The following is a 15,364-nucleotide window of genomic DNA, read 5'->3' on the forward strand; positions in this document are numbered from 1 at the left end:
ACGCTCCCAACTACCAGAAACGTATCCAATTGGTGGAATATGGCAAATGATTGACGATGATTTAGATTTCAAACAACAGTCTCGAAATCAGGAAAATCAAAGTATTTTTTGGTCATTTTAGCGACTATTTTGACACGTGATCATCACTTCAAAGTCCGCTTTTCACATCAGACGTGGTTATTTTTAAATCGGGGTGAGGGAGGGGGGGGGGTCGTATGGATGACGCTACCCTGGAATCCGTCGACTCGCTCATAAAAGTCAGCACGCGCACACCGGAGCTGTCAGACTGAGCCGAGACGCGGCTCGAGCACCGAGCGGATTCCTTTGCGGATTCCTGCGTGACGCCACCGGGAAGGAAGCGAGTACGCCGCGCAGGCATCCGAGCCACTCGGGAACTGCTCCAAAGACGCGGCAAGGATTTCACCTTTCCACCCGGTGGGATATTTTGTATTTTTTGAGGGGCCATTGGATGAGAAGCCAACGGTGATGCGTTGAACGACTCCTCACCCTCCAAAAAAACAAAAACAAAACAAGCTGAGAAGCAGCCGTCGCAAGCAAGCTTCGACGCGCATCTCCACGTTTGTAGCCCGCCGGATGCTTTTCAAAGCGCGTTGATGCGTGGGAACGACAGTGGGAGCCTTCCAGGTGAGTGAGAGACCTTTGTCGTTCCTTCACTTCACCTTTCAACAATTAGCACCAAAATCAACGTGCAGCTGCAGAGAGAACGCTGAATTATTCATGCGTGCCTGCAATTTATGACAGGGGCATAAAGTGGCAGGGGGGGTGTGACTTTTTACCCCCCCCCCCCCCCCTCCCTCTCTTTCACTGGAGCAAACAGCAGCTGATTTATTTGTGATCAAACTCAAGTGTGCTTTGATTTATTTGCATGGCGACTGACAAGCTCACCACTTGGCTGACTGACTGACCGAGTGAGTGAGTTGCAATGTGGCGAAAATTGCGGCAGCGGCCGGCAATTCACCTGTGCCTTTCCCAAATATCACCGGAAATGATTTCAAGTCTATTTGTTGAAGCGTTGGATGCTCAGACCGATAGCGGCTGTAAATGCCACTCGGAAGTGCATTCATTTTAATTGTGATTGAGTGATTTCACCTCCAGTCGCTCGCTCGCCTGCAGCTAATCAGAGTCCTCTGGATGATGAAATGTAGCATTGGAGGCGCGCCCGCCACCCTGCCGCATCTGCTCCACTTCCCCGCCGCACATATAACATCCATGATAAATAAAAAGAGGAAGCAAGTGAAAGGGAATGAGAAACAATGTGGGGGACGGCGGATTAGTCAAGGGGGCTTCAATCCAATGGTGCACGAGTACTCTCTTGGCAAGAACAGCCCATGGAAAGCACCTTCATCTTCATTGAGAAGTGCCCGTTAAATTTAGAACTTTGGAACCTTGTCGAATCCTTAAAACACATCAAGCAGTTTGTTGTCACGCCGCTTCCTCTTGTGTGCCTGCCCGGGCCACACGGCGGCGGATATATAGCACATAAAAAGGCTCAAAGAAGTCACTCCTCGGCATGCTCATCAGTATGGCACTGGTATGTGTTGATTTACGCAGAGGGTAAAGAAAATATGTATGAGCAAGGCTTGTTATATCATTTTTTTCCCCTCAAGTCACAAACCATTTTTTATAGATCAGAAAGACAATTGTTTTTGTTGTTGTCAAAACAAGCCTCCAAATATACAAGTAACATCCGACTTACCACCGAGTTTCGTTCCGACCAAACGGTCGTAAGTCGAAATCCATTCAAAATGTTGAATAGAGACTCTGAGGCTAAATGACCGGCGAAGCCCCGCCCCTCTGGTGCCATCACGCGGTCGATTGCTGCACTTGAGTGAGATGCTAATTGGCTGGCCAAAAATTATTGTACGCGTTGCGATGCCAGGCGTAGAATCAAGAGAATCAGAAGAATCAAAACAAGAATCGTAGGTACGGGTGGTCGTAAGTGGGAAGTTACCTGTACGTGGGCAAATTTCCTTCCCAAAAGCAAACCCGAGCGATTCATTGTTTGAATAATGCCGTCTGATCCCTGCCGGACACATTTTCAATGACCGTTCTGATCCAGATCCAGAATGCGTAGCGGCAAATTTGCGGCCAGGTGTGCCACAAAGGTGGCCATTTTTGCGCGTGTCCGATCCTCAGAGCACAAGCGCCAAGTCCTAGCGGAGTCCAATTAGCCGCAAGCATGGAATTAGCTGCGGCTCCTTCACTGTGACCGATGAGGGCTTGAAAGCGCCTCGGGTCATGTTGGTCCTCATCCGGCTGGACGGTACCAGCCAATGTCATTTGGGGGACGGGTGGAACCGGGGGGTGGTTGCCTTGTGGTGGAGAAAAACTAAAGTATGCCTTCCATAGGTGAATGAGTCCTACTCGATGCAAAAGTCCCCAAAAAATCCACGGACTCGTAATGATGGCGCCAACAAGGTTAGCGGCGTAACGTTCGCTAACCTTACGCAGGCGATTGGGTTGAAAACGACCCTGACGGTCGCCACAGAAGAAAAATGTGCTGGCTATTAATCCCCAATCCTAATTAATCCTGCCAGGGGGAACGTGTCATGCTGACACCCGGCGCGCAAATAATAGCGCAAGGTCACGCACATTTTTTTTTCTCCTCCCCAGCCGCAGATGACAAATGATTAGTCATCGTCTCCGATGTTATGACACAAACGCGGTGGACGCAAGATGGCTTCAGGACATTTCTTTTCGCACCGACGGTGAAATTTATTTGGGAAGTGAAAATATGAGGTAGAACGCCACTCCCAAATTTGTTTGGCTTTTGTTTTTTCATGCTTGTGTGCCAATAAAGCGCGAGCATGTTTTTTCTTCTTCTTCTTTTCCGCAAGGGGCAGCATTTCCCGTTCTGTCCGTGTTCGATTCTTGTTTGATGGCGGCGGCGGCGAGCCCAGATTTCATTTTGGCTGGCTTGTTAAGCACACTCGGCAAATCCCAGCGAGTGGAAGGCCGAAGAACCAATGACGTCGCCGCGTAAGGTCCTATTTAGGACCATCATTTAACAGGCCGCGAAAGGGTGGAAGATGGATTCAGGAGCTTTCATGTCAACATTTCAGGGGACCGGCAGTGGGGGCGCTTGTCGTTTGAGCAAAGCCAACAAGTCACGATTGCTACAGATTTTTGGGTATGTTAAGGGGGACCCGTGAGCGATGGTAACGAGCTTCAGGAGACAGCCGCGTGGGCCGGCGCGCCACCCCAATTATCCGCATGTCGGAACGGCCGCGTGCGCCGTTTCCGTCCCGCCTAGCGCCTCGGCTACACGTCGTCTGCTACGTCGTAGCCACGCGTGGAAGTGCGCCATATTTTTGGGACGCAAAGGCATCTTGAAGAAACACAACAACCGGCCGGGCCTGTTGATGTCTTTTAATTTTAATTGTCGGCTGCCCGAGGGGGAGCAAACTTTGCTGCGCATGCTCACTACGGAGCCTGCTCAACTGCGCCGCGTTCTACCGAGAATCAGTTTCCGTGAGTCCTATCTCGGCGCTCCATTTGACGCTCTCAAGATCAACTTTCCGGTTCAGTCACGGCACGGCGACGCGCAATGCGAGCGCTGAGGCGCGGCCGCCTCTTCAAGGCGCTAATGTCCGAAGCGGGCCCCAGTCCAAGCGCCTCAATGAAAGCAATCTAATATCACAAATGAGCCTGTCACTTAGGCGGGATTAGGAGCCTCCCGGGGGGCCGCCGTTCAAATAACTGCAGCCTTGTTGCTCACTCATGTAAAACACAAGCCAGGGATGCAATTCAATATTTAATCCAACGCAGCACAATCTAATTAAATGGATCCGCTCCCCTTTTTCAGGCTCTGGCCACTTTGGACAGACTATGGACAGGATTTTCCACACCATAAGGCACACCGATGAATGAAAAGAGTCTCATATCGGGCGCACCGCATGATAATGCTCATGGAATACAACCTACAATAGCGGTCACGGCCGCGCTATGCATCCACTAGATGGAGCTACGCTTAAAGGAATACAATACAATACAATGCAGCTTTGTTCACAAGCGATGCAGCTGGAACAAAGCCGTCGTTCAAGATGATTGGAGGAACTTTTTTAAGCTAGTAAAAATGTACTCCCCCACCCGCCAAAAAAAAAAAAAAAAAAGTCCTGTTATTGATTATTTTGGGGCCACCAATTTCAAATTCACGTGCGACATGTTGCTGGCTTGGATATGATTCCCGATGGACTCCCGTCCCCCATTTGTCCAATCATCCCTGGGAAAGTTTAAAGAGCAGCGAGCGAGCGAGCGAGCGAGCGAGCGAGCGACGCGTCTTCATCTATCATCACACGCGTGACATTTGGACCAAGTTGAAGTGAACTTTTCCACGTTTGTTTTATGATTTTTTTTCCGCGTTGACATTTCAAGCGGTGTTGTAAGCTCCTTAGCGACTCCTTTAATTCTGGCATATACCGCACGTCCTTGTCAAACTTGGCACGAGCTGATGCTAATTGGCTAAGAGAGATAGCATACTTCTGCAAGTGCCATTCCCCATTTGAAAAGGTTGTCGGCACAAAACCCCAGCGAGCCCCCCCCCCAGAAATCAATCAGCAACGGCAAAATGTGACTTTTGGAGCGGAGGCAGCCGTTTTCGGCTACGGCGACAGACGACAGTAAATCGGCCCCTGCGCTTATTATTTTTTGCTTTGCTATTTTTGCCGAAAGACGCTTGCTTGTCTCGAGCGGATAGGATGTGGAAAGATGTCCCCGAAAAGAAATTGACACCATCCAGATTTCAGCTCCTTTTTGGGGGACGTGCGGAGTATATCGTGAGAACGCTGGCATATACCGCACGTCCTTGTCAAACTTGGCACGAGCTGATGCTAATTGGCTAAGAGAGATAGCATAGCTGAGGAGCTAATTAAAGAATGTCATAATTGGCTGTCAGAGTGTCTCCCGTTGTCGCCGGTGGAAGGCGCTTTGCATTGCGGGCCTTAAAATAGATTTCCCCGGTGCCCCGACACCTCACGCTTCACCTTTTCTTCTCGTCAGCGCGTGCGACAGCCGGCCTCCTCCCCCACCGTCACCACACTTATCGCCTGCAATAACCTAAAGTGGGGAATTTATTTTAAAGGGGGCGAGCGTAAGAAAAGAAAACAACAACTTCACGTCAATAATCAGATGAGAAGGTCGAACTTAACGAGTGGACGACGCCGTGACTTTGTGTTGAAATCGACCACAAAATAAAGGCCGACTCGCTTGTTTCAATCCACGGAGAGTTTATGCATCATCCATGTGGCATCCAACATGTATGTGTCCTTTCATTTGTCAGAGGGACAAAGTGTCCTCGACAACCCCGTCTCGTGGACCTCGGTGCAGCTGGACCGGATGTCCTTCCTTCACGCTAACGTTGATGAAAAGTTGCCAACGGTACATTTCAGTGTCGCGGCGAGGACGCTCTTCAAACACAAAGTGTATTTCCTTCAGGAAAGATTTTCGGATGTAATCAATCAATCGATAGATAGATAGATGGTGGCGGAACATCTGCATTTTGGCAAATGTTCTCAGACGGCGCAACGAGGTGACGCTTTCAGTCACGCTCCGAGAGTGACAGAGAAGATGGAAGGAGGCGGCGAGAAGCTAAATCCCCGTGTCCGATCCGGTGCAGCTTTCTGGGCTCGTGCGGCCGCCCGGCAAACTCGAGGATGACTCGTGCATTTCGGGGCGTTTTGATCCCTCCCATTCAGAGGCCGAGACTAAATTGAATTTGACACTTGAAAAAAATACCAAATGTTGACTTAGCGCATGAGGGTTTTACCAGTAAAGCTGATTTGCAAGCGAGATATTTGGAGAAAGCGTGTCGTGCTGGGGAGAAAATAGCGCAAAATAGAAAATGGGAGGAAGCAAACACCTTCAAGTTGGAAAAACAACTTTCTTTGGAGCTTGTCGGATGAAGCACATTTCAAACCAAACACGAGTGGCTAGTGACGGACGGGCAGCTTGATTGTGGTCCACTCAAATATCTTTCTGCGTACCTTTTCCAAATGCAGGTAACGTCCGACTTACAACCAGCGTGACTTACGACCACCCGTACTTACGAACACCCTTATTATGACTGCACTAAAGATACATTTGGCTAAGAGGGAGAGCTCCGCTCGGCTAGCGGGTGCACGCTATTGAAAATGACCCCAATTCTGGTCTTTCGCACGCTAGGAGCATGAAAAAGAAATGAAATCAATTTGGAGCCACAGGAAGGAAGGATGAAAGAAGTGTCAAACTGTTTGGGGTGGGGAGAGAGAAGCGATGATACCTTTTGTAATCTCGGGGAAAGTGAACCGCAAAGCCTTTGCTCAATGTGTTTGCGGCGGGCCGTTTTTCAAGGCATCGACCCGCCCGCAAGCCAACTTCCTTTGTTGCATTGCCGCGTCATGGCGACGGATATCTGCCGGATATTCAGCGGCTTCCCCCTTTTTTTTTTACTTTCTATTTCAACACGCCGTTCGATCGTCCGTCCGGCGAGACCCATCAAGAAAATACGTCAGCGCAAGAGCGCTTCCAAAATAACTGTAATTAGGTATGCAAATAACCCGAGAATCCCCGGGAGGCTGCGCCAAATGGAGATGTCAACCAGCGCCGCCAGATAAGAGGCAGCAGGCGCGAAAGGCAGCTTGTAACTTGGCACGCTCGCACCATTCGATACCCGGCCTCTTGCCTCTTCCAGTAATTACACAACTGTTGCTGCGGGGGCGATTGAAATGCAATCGCTGTCAAAGATCGGGTGCACGGCGGCCCAACTCGGATCGGACCCTTCAAGTACCTTGGTGAGCGGGTTATCGAAGGCTTTGCCTTCTGCTCATCTTCATTTGGTCACCAGAATTCAACCGCCACAGCAATTCATCTTGAATCGGGCTTCTCGCAATCATACGCACCTTGTGCGGTGCGCACCGTGTTTACCGTTTACCGGCATTTACTGCAAAACTAAACACATCACATACAAAAAAAACAAGGCGGCAAAGTTTTTTTGTCCACTGGTACGCAAGTGAGGGGGCGCTCGTCAGATGCGCGGGCGTGGGGTCACGTAGCGGCAACAATTAACGGCGTTTGAAGCCCTTAACCACCTTTTTTCCCCCCCCGTTTGTCAGGATGAGTGAGCGACAGGCGCAGGTGGCAAGCAAAGGCCTTTTGCTGGTCATGGCGCTTGCCATCGGCCTCTGGGACACGGCCGAGGGCTCCACAGGTGAGTGAGTCCATTTGACATTTTCACGTGAAAGCTACGTAATAAAGGAAGTCTTGTTTTTTTGGTGGCCAATGGCCGACGTGGCATCAGTGAGCGTGTCCATTGTTAAACGATTAAAAAAGGCTTCACGCTGTCGAGCGGCGTGACTTTGCCCTTAATTATGATGGAAGGCCACAGCCCTCGAGACTATTTTTCAATCAGTCTTCACATCTATTAAGATTAGACACAGCGGCGCCGCAAAATGAGAAGATTGCAGGGTTTTTTTCAAACAATGTCAGAGGCCACTATGCTAGCAGGCTCAAATTTGAATGTGAAAATGAGATTTCTGAAAAATTCGGATGAGAAAAGAGTCATGCTACACCCAAAAAAAAGTATGCCATTTCCATTTAATATGACCTAGAAAACCTAGAGCTCGCCGTTAGCTGATCAAACAAAGTTCATGTCCATCATCTGTACTGTACGTCATGCATATTAGCATATTTGACGATAGCTGAAGCTGACAAAACTTGACAAAAACAACAAGACAGTGAAGGTCAGTTCGTTTCACAGTTTAGCTCACAGAGCGCTCAAGTTGATGTCGGTGATGGGGAAAAAAACTAAACAAAGACAGCTTAGCTACGTTAGCTTCATTGCCTGGTCAAATTGGAAATGTCAGTGATTGTTTGAAATAAAGAACATTTGGTAGATATTCCCATACAACACCAAAATAAGAGACAACTCATTAGAAATACAAAAAGAAAAAGACAGTTAAGCTACGTTAGCATCACAGTTTAGCTCGCCACCAGCTAGGCAAACTACAAGCACTTGTCAGTGAAATGTTTCAATGAATTGGAAAACAAAATGAGTTTCTTTGCGTGTTAACTGAGCTTCCGAGAGTCAAAACGAACGTTCAAAGACAAAGTACGCCACAAACTCTCGTGTGGGAGTTGCGCATTACACGACACAAGAGTTAAAAAAGATAACCCGCGGCCTTTTCAGTAATTTGAGCTAATCGCATGAAGTCCAAGCCCGCTCAATCCCTTCCTCACTCGTTTCAAGCGCTGTCAAGCTTTGCAAACCCGGCGAGATCAATTACGACAAGTCGCTGGCACGACCAGCGGAGGCCAAGCCGCATGTTTGATCACTCGTCTGCGTGTAATTGGCGGCGTCCCTCCTTAGTGGACGGGATGTCCATTTAGCGGCACGATAGATATGCACGCCTCTCCTTTGCTGCGTCCGCCAATCAGGCGCCCGCGGCGGCGGCGCGCCTCTTTGACGCACTGGCCTTTGACCGGCAGGTACGCGGGCGCTCAAGTCACTCCTCATTTTGGTGGGAAGTGGATGCGAATCATCTCACGTCGGCCTATTTGTCTGCGATAACCAGCGCGGCTGGCTAATTTCCCTGGTGCCTTGCGTCTGTGGCTGGCTGCAAAGCTGTTGTCAGCGCGGCGCTCAATCCAAAAGAGGGAAAATGAAATGAAAGAATGCTAAACAACAGGTCAAATCAGCCTCTCAAATTGTCTTGTATCTCTCCAACATTTGGTCACCTCGAAACGTATTACGTCAAGCGACGCGGCTCAATCTTTCTTGATGATTAGCCTACATTAGCCATGTAGTATTCATGGGGTGACAAAGACAAACAAGATCTTGAAGAAAACTGGAAAATGTAGAGAGGGAGGCCAGAATAGGAGTTACTGCGTATGCTCCCTCTTACGAGTACCAATCAAGAAGCTAAAAACAGCAGCGTTTTGGATCAGCTGGAGACGCTTCGCGGAGGATTGGCTGACTCCAAAGTCAAGCGCACAGCAGGAAACGAGCCGAGCGGGGATGCCCTTTTAAGTCAAATAAAATGGAAAAGAGGGAAGCGGGTGACAGTGACTTTTTGAAATTCCCCGCCGCGGAATCGTTGGCTCAAAGACATTTCAACTCGGCGGAGGAAGAGAAGAAGAAACGCTCGTCGTCACAGCGAAAGGAACGTTTTGCATTCAAAGCGCAGAACGGCCTCCGATTCAGCCCGCGGCGCTGCGCCGGAATGGAATCGCGGGACTTGCTTTTGGAAATGTTCAAATGGCGTGGAAAGGCGGGCCGCCATCACGTCTCTTTGTGATGTGGCACTTTTACAAATGTCCAAATGACTGGACGACGGACGGACGGACGTGTTGCAAGGTGGGCTTTCCAAAGTTGCTTATTCACGCTCGGCGCCCCCGAGGCGTGAAAGACAAACGCACCCGGGAGCGAGTCAAGCGGCTTAAATGTTTGCTCGACAAGTGTTGCCAGAATCTCTGGAAAAGGACGCGTTTCGCGGCGTTCCCGATTGGATGGGGAGGAGGGGGGAGGGGCTCTTGTTGGAGGCCCGCTACGCTTTTGGCTGCCAACAGATGCACGCATCCGCATCTCAGTCTGGTGCTTGAATGCATTTGCAAAGACACATTTGGAAGGCGGCGCGACAGAAGCTCTCTTGATCCCTCCAACTTTAGAAGAAGACAATTCATGCTTTACAAATGCAAATGTTCAAAGGCCCACGCATTTGTCAGACGCCACAAAAATGGGAAGGAACACAATTAATAGCTTCATTATTTTATTTGATTGTTTTATTTTATTTGTTATTGTTTAATGTTTTTTTTTTTTATTTTATCTTAATTATTTAATTTCATTAATAGGTTAATTATTAGGTTATTATTTAATTGAATGTATATTTTTTTTCATTTTTTTGAATTATAATTTATTTAATTTGTATTTTTTAGTTTTTGTTTTTATTGTTTTATGGTAATATTTGATTTTAACTATTTTAAGTTATTTATTATTAATCATTTAAATGTTTAATTTATTTTATTTTATTATTATTTTTAATTGTGTTTTATTTGCATGTATTATTTATTGATGATATTTTATTTTCATGATTCTATTTTATTATTTATTAGGTGTAGGTTAACTATGAATCAATAGTCGTCGAGTGGTTCGCACGTCGGCTTCACAGCGCAGAGGTCGTGAGTTCAAGACCCGGTCCAGCCTGTGGAGTTTGCATGTTTTTCACGTGGCTTTTCTCCGGGAATTCCGCTTTCCTCCCACATTCCAAAAACCTGCGCGGCAGTCTGAATTAACGCTCCAAATTGTCCTTCGGTGGGAGTCAACGGTTGTCTCGGTGTGCCCTGTGACTGGCTAGCAAACGGTTCAAGGTGTCCCCCGCCTCATGCCCGAAGATGCGACCCTAATGAGGATGAAGCGATCTGAAAAATAATTGCAGCTAAGCCTTGGAGCGTTTTATTAGGGTGCCATCTGAAAACGTCACGGGCAGTTCATAGAGCGCCGAGGCGCTAAATAATTCAGACTACGGAGCGCCATCTGGAAAATGCCGGCCAGTTCTGCAGCGCTTCACTTTGACCGTTGACGTATCGGATGGGAATGGCTTCTGTTTGGCACTTCCCGACTTGGTCAAACGCAAACTTTCTGTTGATTGAAGCAACGCGGATTGCTTTGCGTCAATTGTGGAGAGTCGGAAAGCAGCCACAAGGATTCATTCCAGTCGAAATAGGGAAAAAGGTGCTACCATGGCAACGACCACGCGCCTCACTAAATTGACTTTATGGCATATTGCGGGTCTCCAAAAGGCGCCGATTAAGCGCTCCGTTTTTGCGCTCGAGATTGAAAATGAGCGCTCTTTTTCCCCCAAGAGAGATGAAAGAGGTGTTGTCAAAGCCCGAGAGAGATCCGCTCTCACGGGACTCCCTCCGAGGCTACGAGTGAAGGCTAATGATTACGCAGCGTAGGATTAAACATTGATTGTCCTCGCCTCCCCCCCGCCCCCTTCTCCTTCTCTCCAGTGGCGCAACACGTTCCCACGGGAACCTGCGAGGTGGTGGCCTTGCATCGCTGCTGCAACAAGAACAAAATTGAGGAGCGCTCGCAAACCGTCAAGTGCTCCTGTTTTCCGGGCCAAGTGGCCGGCACCACCAGAGCCGCCCCCTCCTGCGTCGACGGTACCATTTGCTCACAATCCGTCCCACTGTAGCGCTTTATTTGCTATACGGCTATCTAGCTAGTTAGCTAACTGTTACTTCCAGGTTGAGTGAACGCTGGCGCAAGTGGCTGCCGCTGCTCACCCATAGAAAAACCAATCCTGTGACTGTAAAGTGACCTTGAGAGTTTTGAAAGGCGCTTAGAAATGAAATAGATTATTATTGTGATTATTATTTATTTTATTACAAATAAAATATTTGTGTATTTTTGTGTTTATTTATTGTATTTGTGTATTTATTTATAATATTATTTATGTATGTATGTGTGTATTTATATTGTATTCATGTATTTATTTATGTTATCATTCTGTATTTATTATTCATGATATTATTTTTGTATCTATTTATATATATATATATATATATTCATGTATTTATGTATTTATTTATTTTATTGTTTTATGTATGTATTTGTGTATTATTTGTTTCTGTTCTTGTTTTCTTTAATTATTTATTATATTATTTTATTTGTGTATTTATTTGATTGTTTTATTTTTGTATTTATTTATCATACCACGTATTTATGTATGTATTTGTTTGTTTGTTTTTTCTTTATGACGCTGTGATTTGTCTCCTCGCAGTTAGTCCAACACATCCAGCGGCTTCAAGTATTGACAAAAAAAAAAAAGAAAGAAAGAAAGTCGGAATAAATGCAAGCGATGCACGCTATCAAGGAAGGCGTGTCAATCCGCAATTGGCCTTTGAACGCGTTCCTGGAATGTTAACGCGTTAGCGAATGCGTCCGCCCTGAAGCGAGCGGCGAGCGAGTTGCTTTGTTGAGGCTTTTTGCTCTCGATTGCGTTTGACCTTTTCCTTGACATGTGACTTTTTCTGCAAATTAGAGCTCGGAGACAGCGGCCCTCCCTGCGTCTGGTGCTGGCCGGGCGTTGTCGGCAAAAGTGACCGGCATTTAACCTTTTAATGGTTCCTTTTTTCTCCACCTTGAACGGCGCTCGGCGGGAGACACGCATCATCCCACGAGCCTCCATCTGAGAGGGCTTGCACCCATTTCTATTCTGCTTCCTTAACATTGTTAAAAGACGAACGGAATGATGTTGCGTATTGACCACATGCGAGCGGCGTGCCTCATTCCCAACGGCCGAGCGCGCGCTTCCAAACAAACGCCGTCATCAAGGAGTTGAAGGTCAAAGGCGTTCCGGCGCTTCTCTAATGACCAGAGTGAAAACAAATGTCCAAACAACACCCGACCAGATGTTTTCGCGCTCACGTCGTTAACCATCGACGCAAACGCGCGCCACGGACGATTTGGCCATGTCATTTGATGAGGAACCTTGGTGGCCATCTGCCCGCCGTGGACTCTGCGTACATTTCACCTCCCCGCCGCCGCCGCCGCCGTTGTTGTTGTATAGACGCTATAAAGCGAGTGTGATTCAAATTCATTTGGTTGCCATTTCCTCAATTGAGGATGTGGTGCGATGTGCAGATTATAGCCACCGTCACCGTCTGCAAATGCGAAACCATAAGGACGTGTAATATAGATAATGGTGCTAACGGAATGCTCACGGAGCTACTCGTAGCAGCTTTATTCCGTGTTCAGCGAGGTTGTATTCGCACTGCGGGAGCACATCTTGAAGGTGTGCGCGCAGTGTACGAATGCCGCGAGGAATCAAGCGCATTTCAAAACTCTCAAGGTCACACAGGAGAAGTTGCGCCAGCGTTCACTCAACCTGGAAGTAACTCAAATAGATAGGAAACTAGCTAATAGATAGCCAACTAGACAGTTAGCTAACTAGCTAGATAGCCGTATAGCTAATAAGTAGCCAGAGACATAGCTATCTATCTAGACAGATAGCTAATAGATAGCCAGATAGCCAAGAGCCAGCCAGCTAGACAGCTAGCTAATGGATAGCTAACAAATAACATTCAACGCGGAGACTCTCTACTTGCATTTAAATAAGAGAGTTCATTGCTAAGTGATACGGCTCCGGAGTGATCTCATCGCACTTTTCAATGAGTTCGTTTGGCTCGCAATGTTGACGTAGAGGTTGGCTGCGATTGGCTAGCGAGCGGTCGCGCACCCCTCAAACTGAACGTAAACGGGCGTGTCTCGCAGCCTCCATCGTGGAGCAAAAGTGGTGGTGCCAGATGCAGCCGTGCCTTGACGGCGAGGAATGCAAAGTGCTTCCTGATCTGAAGGGCTGGAGCTGCGCCGCAGGGAACAAAATCAAAACCACCAAGGTAAGACTTTTCGGGGGTGTTGAATGTGACCAAAGTGGCCAAAGTCAACAAGCTTCTCTTGCGTTTCCACGTCGGCTGCAAAAGAAGCTAATGTTTGCTTTGTTCCGCCATGTCTCCTTTGCACTTTGCAGACACGTTGATCAGCCAATTAGAGCGCTCCGATGACCTGCTTTTAAGCTTGTAACGTGACGCCCGCCGCTTGCTAGCCTTCCGTGCGTTATGATTCTGCGTACTTCATTATTTAAAGTGTCCACACCACACCTGCCTGGAGCCGGCCGGGGGCGATTGAGCAAGACCTCAAAATGGGATGGATAGATATATATTTCGTAGACTTTTTGTCACAGAGTTTGCTGAAACAAGCTTTGCAATTTAACTCCGCTGATGAGAAAAGATTGAAGGAATGTTTTTGTTTTGTTTTGTTTTTTAAACATGGATGATGGGGCAGATTTCAGCAGATCGGGACCAACTTTGGTAACATCACATCCTTCACCCGGGGAATCACAGGTGAGACGGTTTATTTTTCTCTTTGTCCCGATTCTATCAAGCGTTAAAGTAGCTTCAGCTCACGAGTGGTCGCCGACATTTTTTTTTCTAACTTAGCAAAACGCTATGTGCGTCATTGGCGTTTTCATGTGTCTCATCTTCCCATGACAGGTGACAAAAAAGGAGAAGATGCTGATTGCAAAGAACTTTTTTTCTGTAAATAGACTGCAGTGAATCCTTGGCACACTCGTCAACTGGATCGGCCAACCAATCAGAGAAGAGGACTTTTTTGGGGGGGTAGAAGAAGCCCGAGCAGACGAGCGGATTTGCTCTCATGCCCGTTTGGCTTGTCGTGGATTTCAACAGTGGACTTTGGAACACGGGGGTTGAATTTGCCAATCTAGCGTTCGGCGACTGCTTTTGTTTGTTGGGCCGGAAGACGGCGAGCACCGCCGCTGAGCAAACAAAATGGCGTGATGAAAATAGTGAAAGCGTCGCCGAAGTAGCAGATATTCAGGAGGACACAACCACGCCCACGCATCTCGTCACGTGCGACGTGCTTGCGTTCTACATTTGAAAAGAACTTACGTTCAAACAAATACGTGAATCAAATCACAAAAAAATGGCACGTGTGTGCAGTAAGAGCTGGATCTGCTTTCTTGACAAGCAGCAGCTAGCAAAAACTACTTTGATTGAGTCTTGTTTTTCTGACAGCTCTTGCCATTTTTTTTACCTTGGATGAATTTGGGGTTAAAAAAGGCGGGGAAAAAATCCATTGAGTGCTTCAGGATATTCACGTGATTGTTTTTTTTTTTTTTCAACCCAAGTACGACATTGTCAGACTAAGTGACGACATGGCTAATAAACTGTACTTGTGTCATTCACAATTTGCCTTTTGGAGTGCGAGATGACAGGTTTCATAACGCAACGCAGCCCCCCTTCCCCGCTCCGCTCCGTCTCCGCCCTCCAACCCAAATAAGCCAAATCATGAAACAAGAACCGGGTCAGCATGCAAAGGTTTGCTCTCTATTTGGAGGCACAAACTCAAAAACAACACGTTTCCAGCATCGTTTCAACTGACAGAAAAAATAGAAACAGCATGTCCATTTTAGAACGCCTCGTTGTCAGTCACGAGTGCATGCAGGTCAAAGAGGGAAAAAATAATCATCTTAACAGTCAAACCGGCTGCCGCGTTTGTTAGAACGCCTCGTTGTCAGTCATGTGCTCCCTCACATTTCAGGATCAGTTTTTCTGTGGGTGAGCAGCGGCGGCCAAACGCGCCGGCGTTCACTCAACCAGGAATAACTCAAAAAGATAGAAAGCAAGCAAGCAAGCTAGCTAATAGATAGCTAGCTAGGTAGCTAGCTAGAAGGCTAATATTTTTGAGACTTTTGACAGGTGCGGATGAAGCGTTAAAGTCGAATGGGCTGCCTTCCTGTCACGGCTTTCCCCCGGTTGTCCCCCGCGAGGGGACAACCCGTGA

General features: G+C 47.6%; 1 protein-coding gene across 5 annotated transcripts; it reads left to right on the forward strand.

The window, feature by feature from the left end:
* The first annotated feature begins 272 nt into the window (after positions 1–272).
* Positions 273–14,732, forward strand: LOC148881442 (chemokine-like protein TAFA-2). Of its 5 annotated transcripts, none has more exons than XR_016113679.1 (6): positions 274–645; positions 7,110–7,204; positions 11,005–11,160; positions 13,274–13,398; positions 13,530–13,902; positions 14,053–14,732. XR_016113679.1 is itself a non-coding variant. In XM_088988872.1 (6 exons), the coding sequence occupies exons 2-5, from the start codon at positions 7,111–7,113 to the stop codon at positions 13,871–13,873; spliced, it is 405 nt and encodes a 134-aa protein (XP_088844998.1). In that variant the 5' UTR covers positions 274–645; position 7,110; the 3' UTR covers positions 13,874–13,902; positions 14,053–14,732. The 5 variants fall into 5 exon arrangements, 2 of the variants coding, with proteins under 2 accessions (XP_088844998.1, XP_088844999.1); XM_088988872.1 differs by having other exon boundaries at positions 13,844–13,902; XR_016113677.1 differs by having other exon boundaries at positions 13,274–13,902.
* The last annotated feature ends 632 nt before the right edge of the window (positions 14,733–15,364 follow it).

Source organism: Hippocampus bargibanti, linkage group LG22, assembly GCF_051943395.1.
Source record: "Hippocampus bargibanti isolate YZ-2025 linkage group LG22, ASM5194339v1, whole genome shotgun sequence".
NCBI classification, from domain to species: Eukaryota; Metazoa; Chordata; class Actinopteri; order Syngnathiformes; family Syngnathidae; genus Hippocampus; species Hippocampus bargibanti.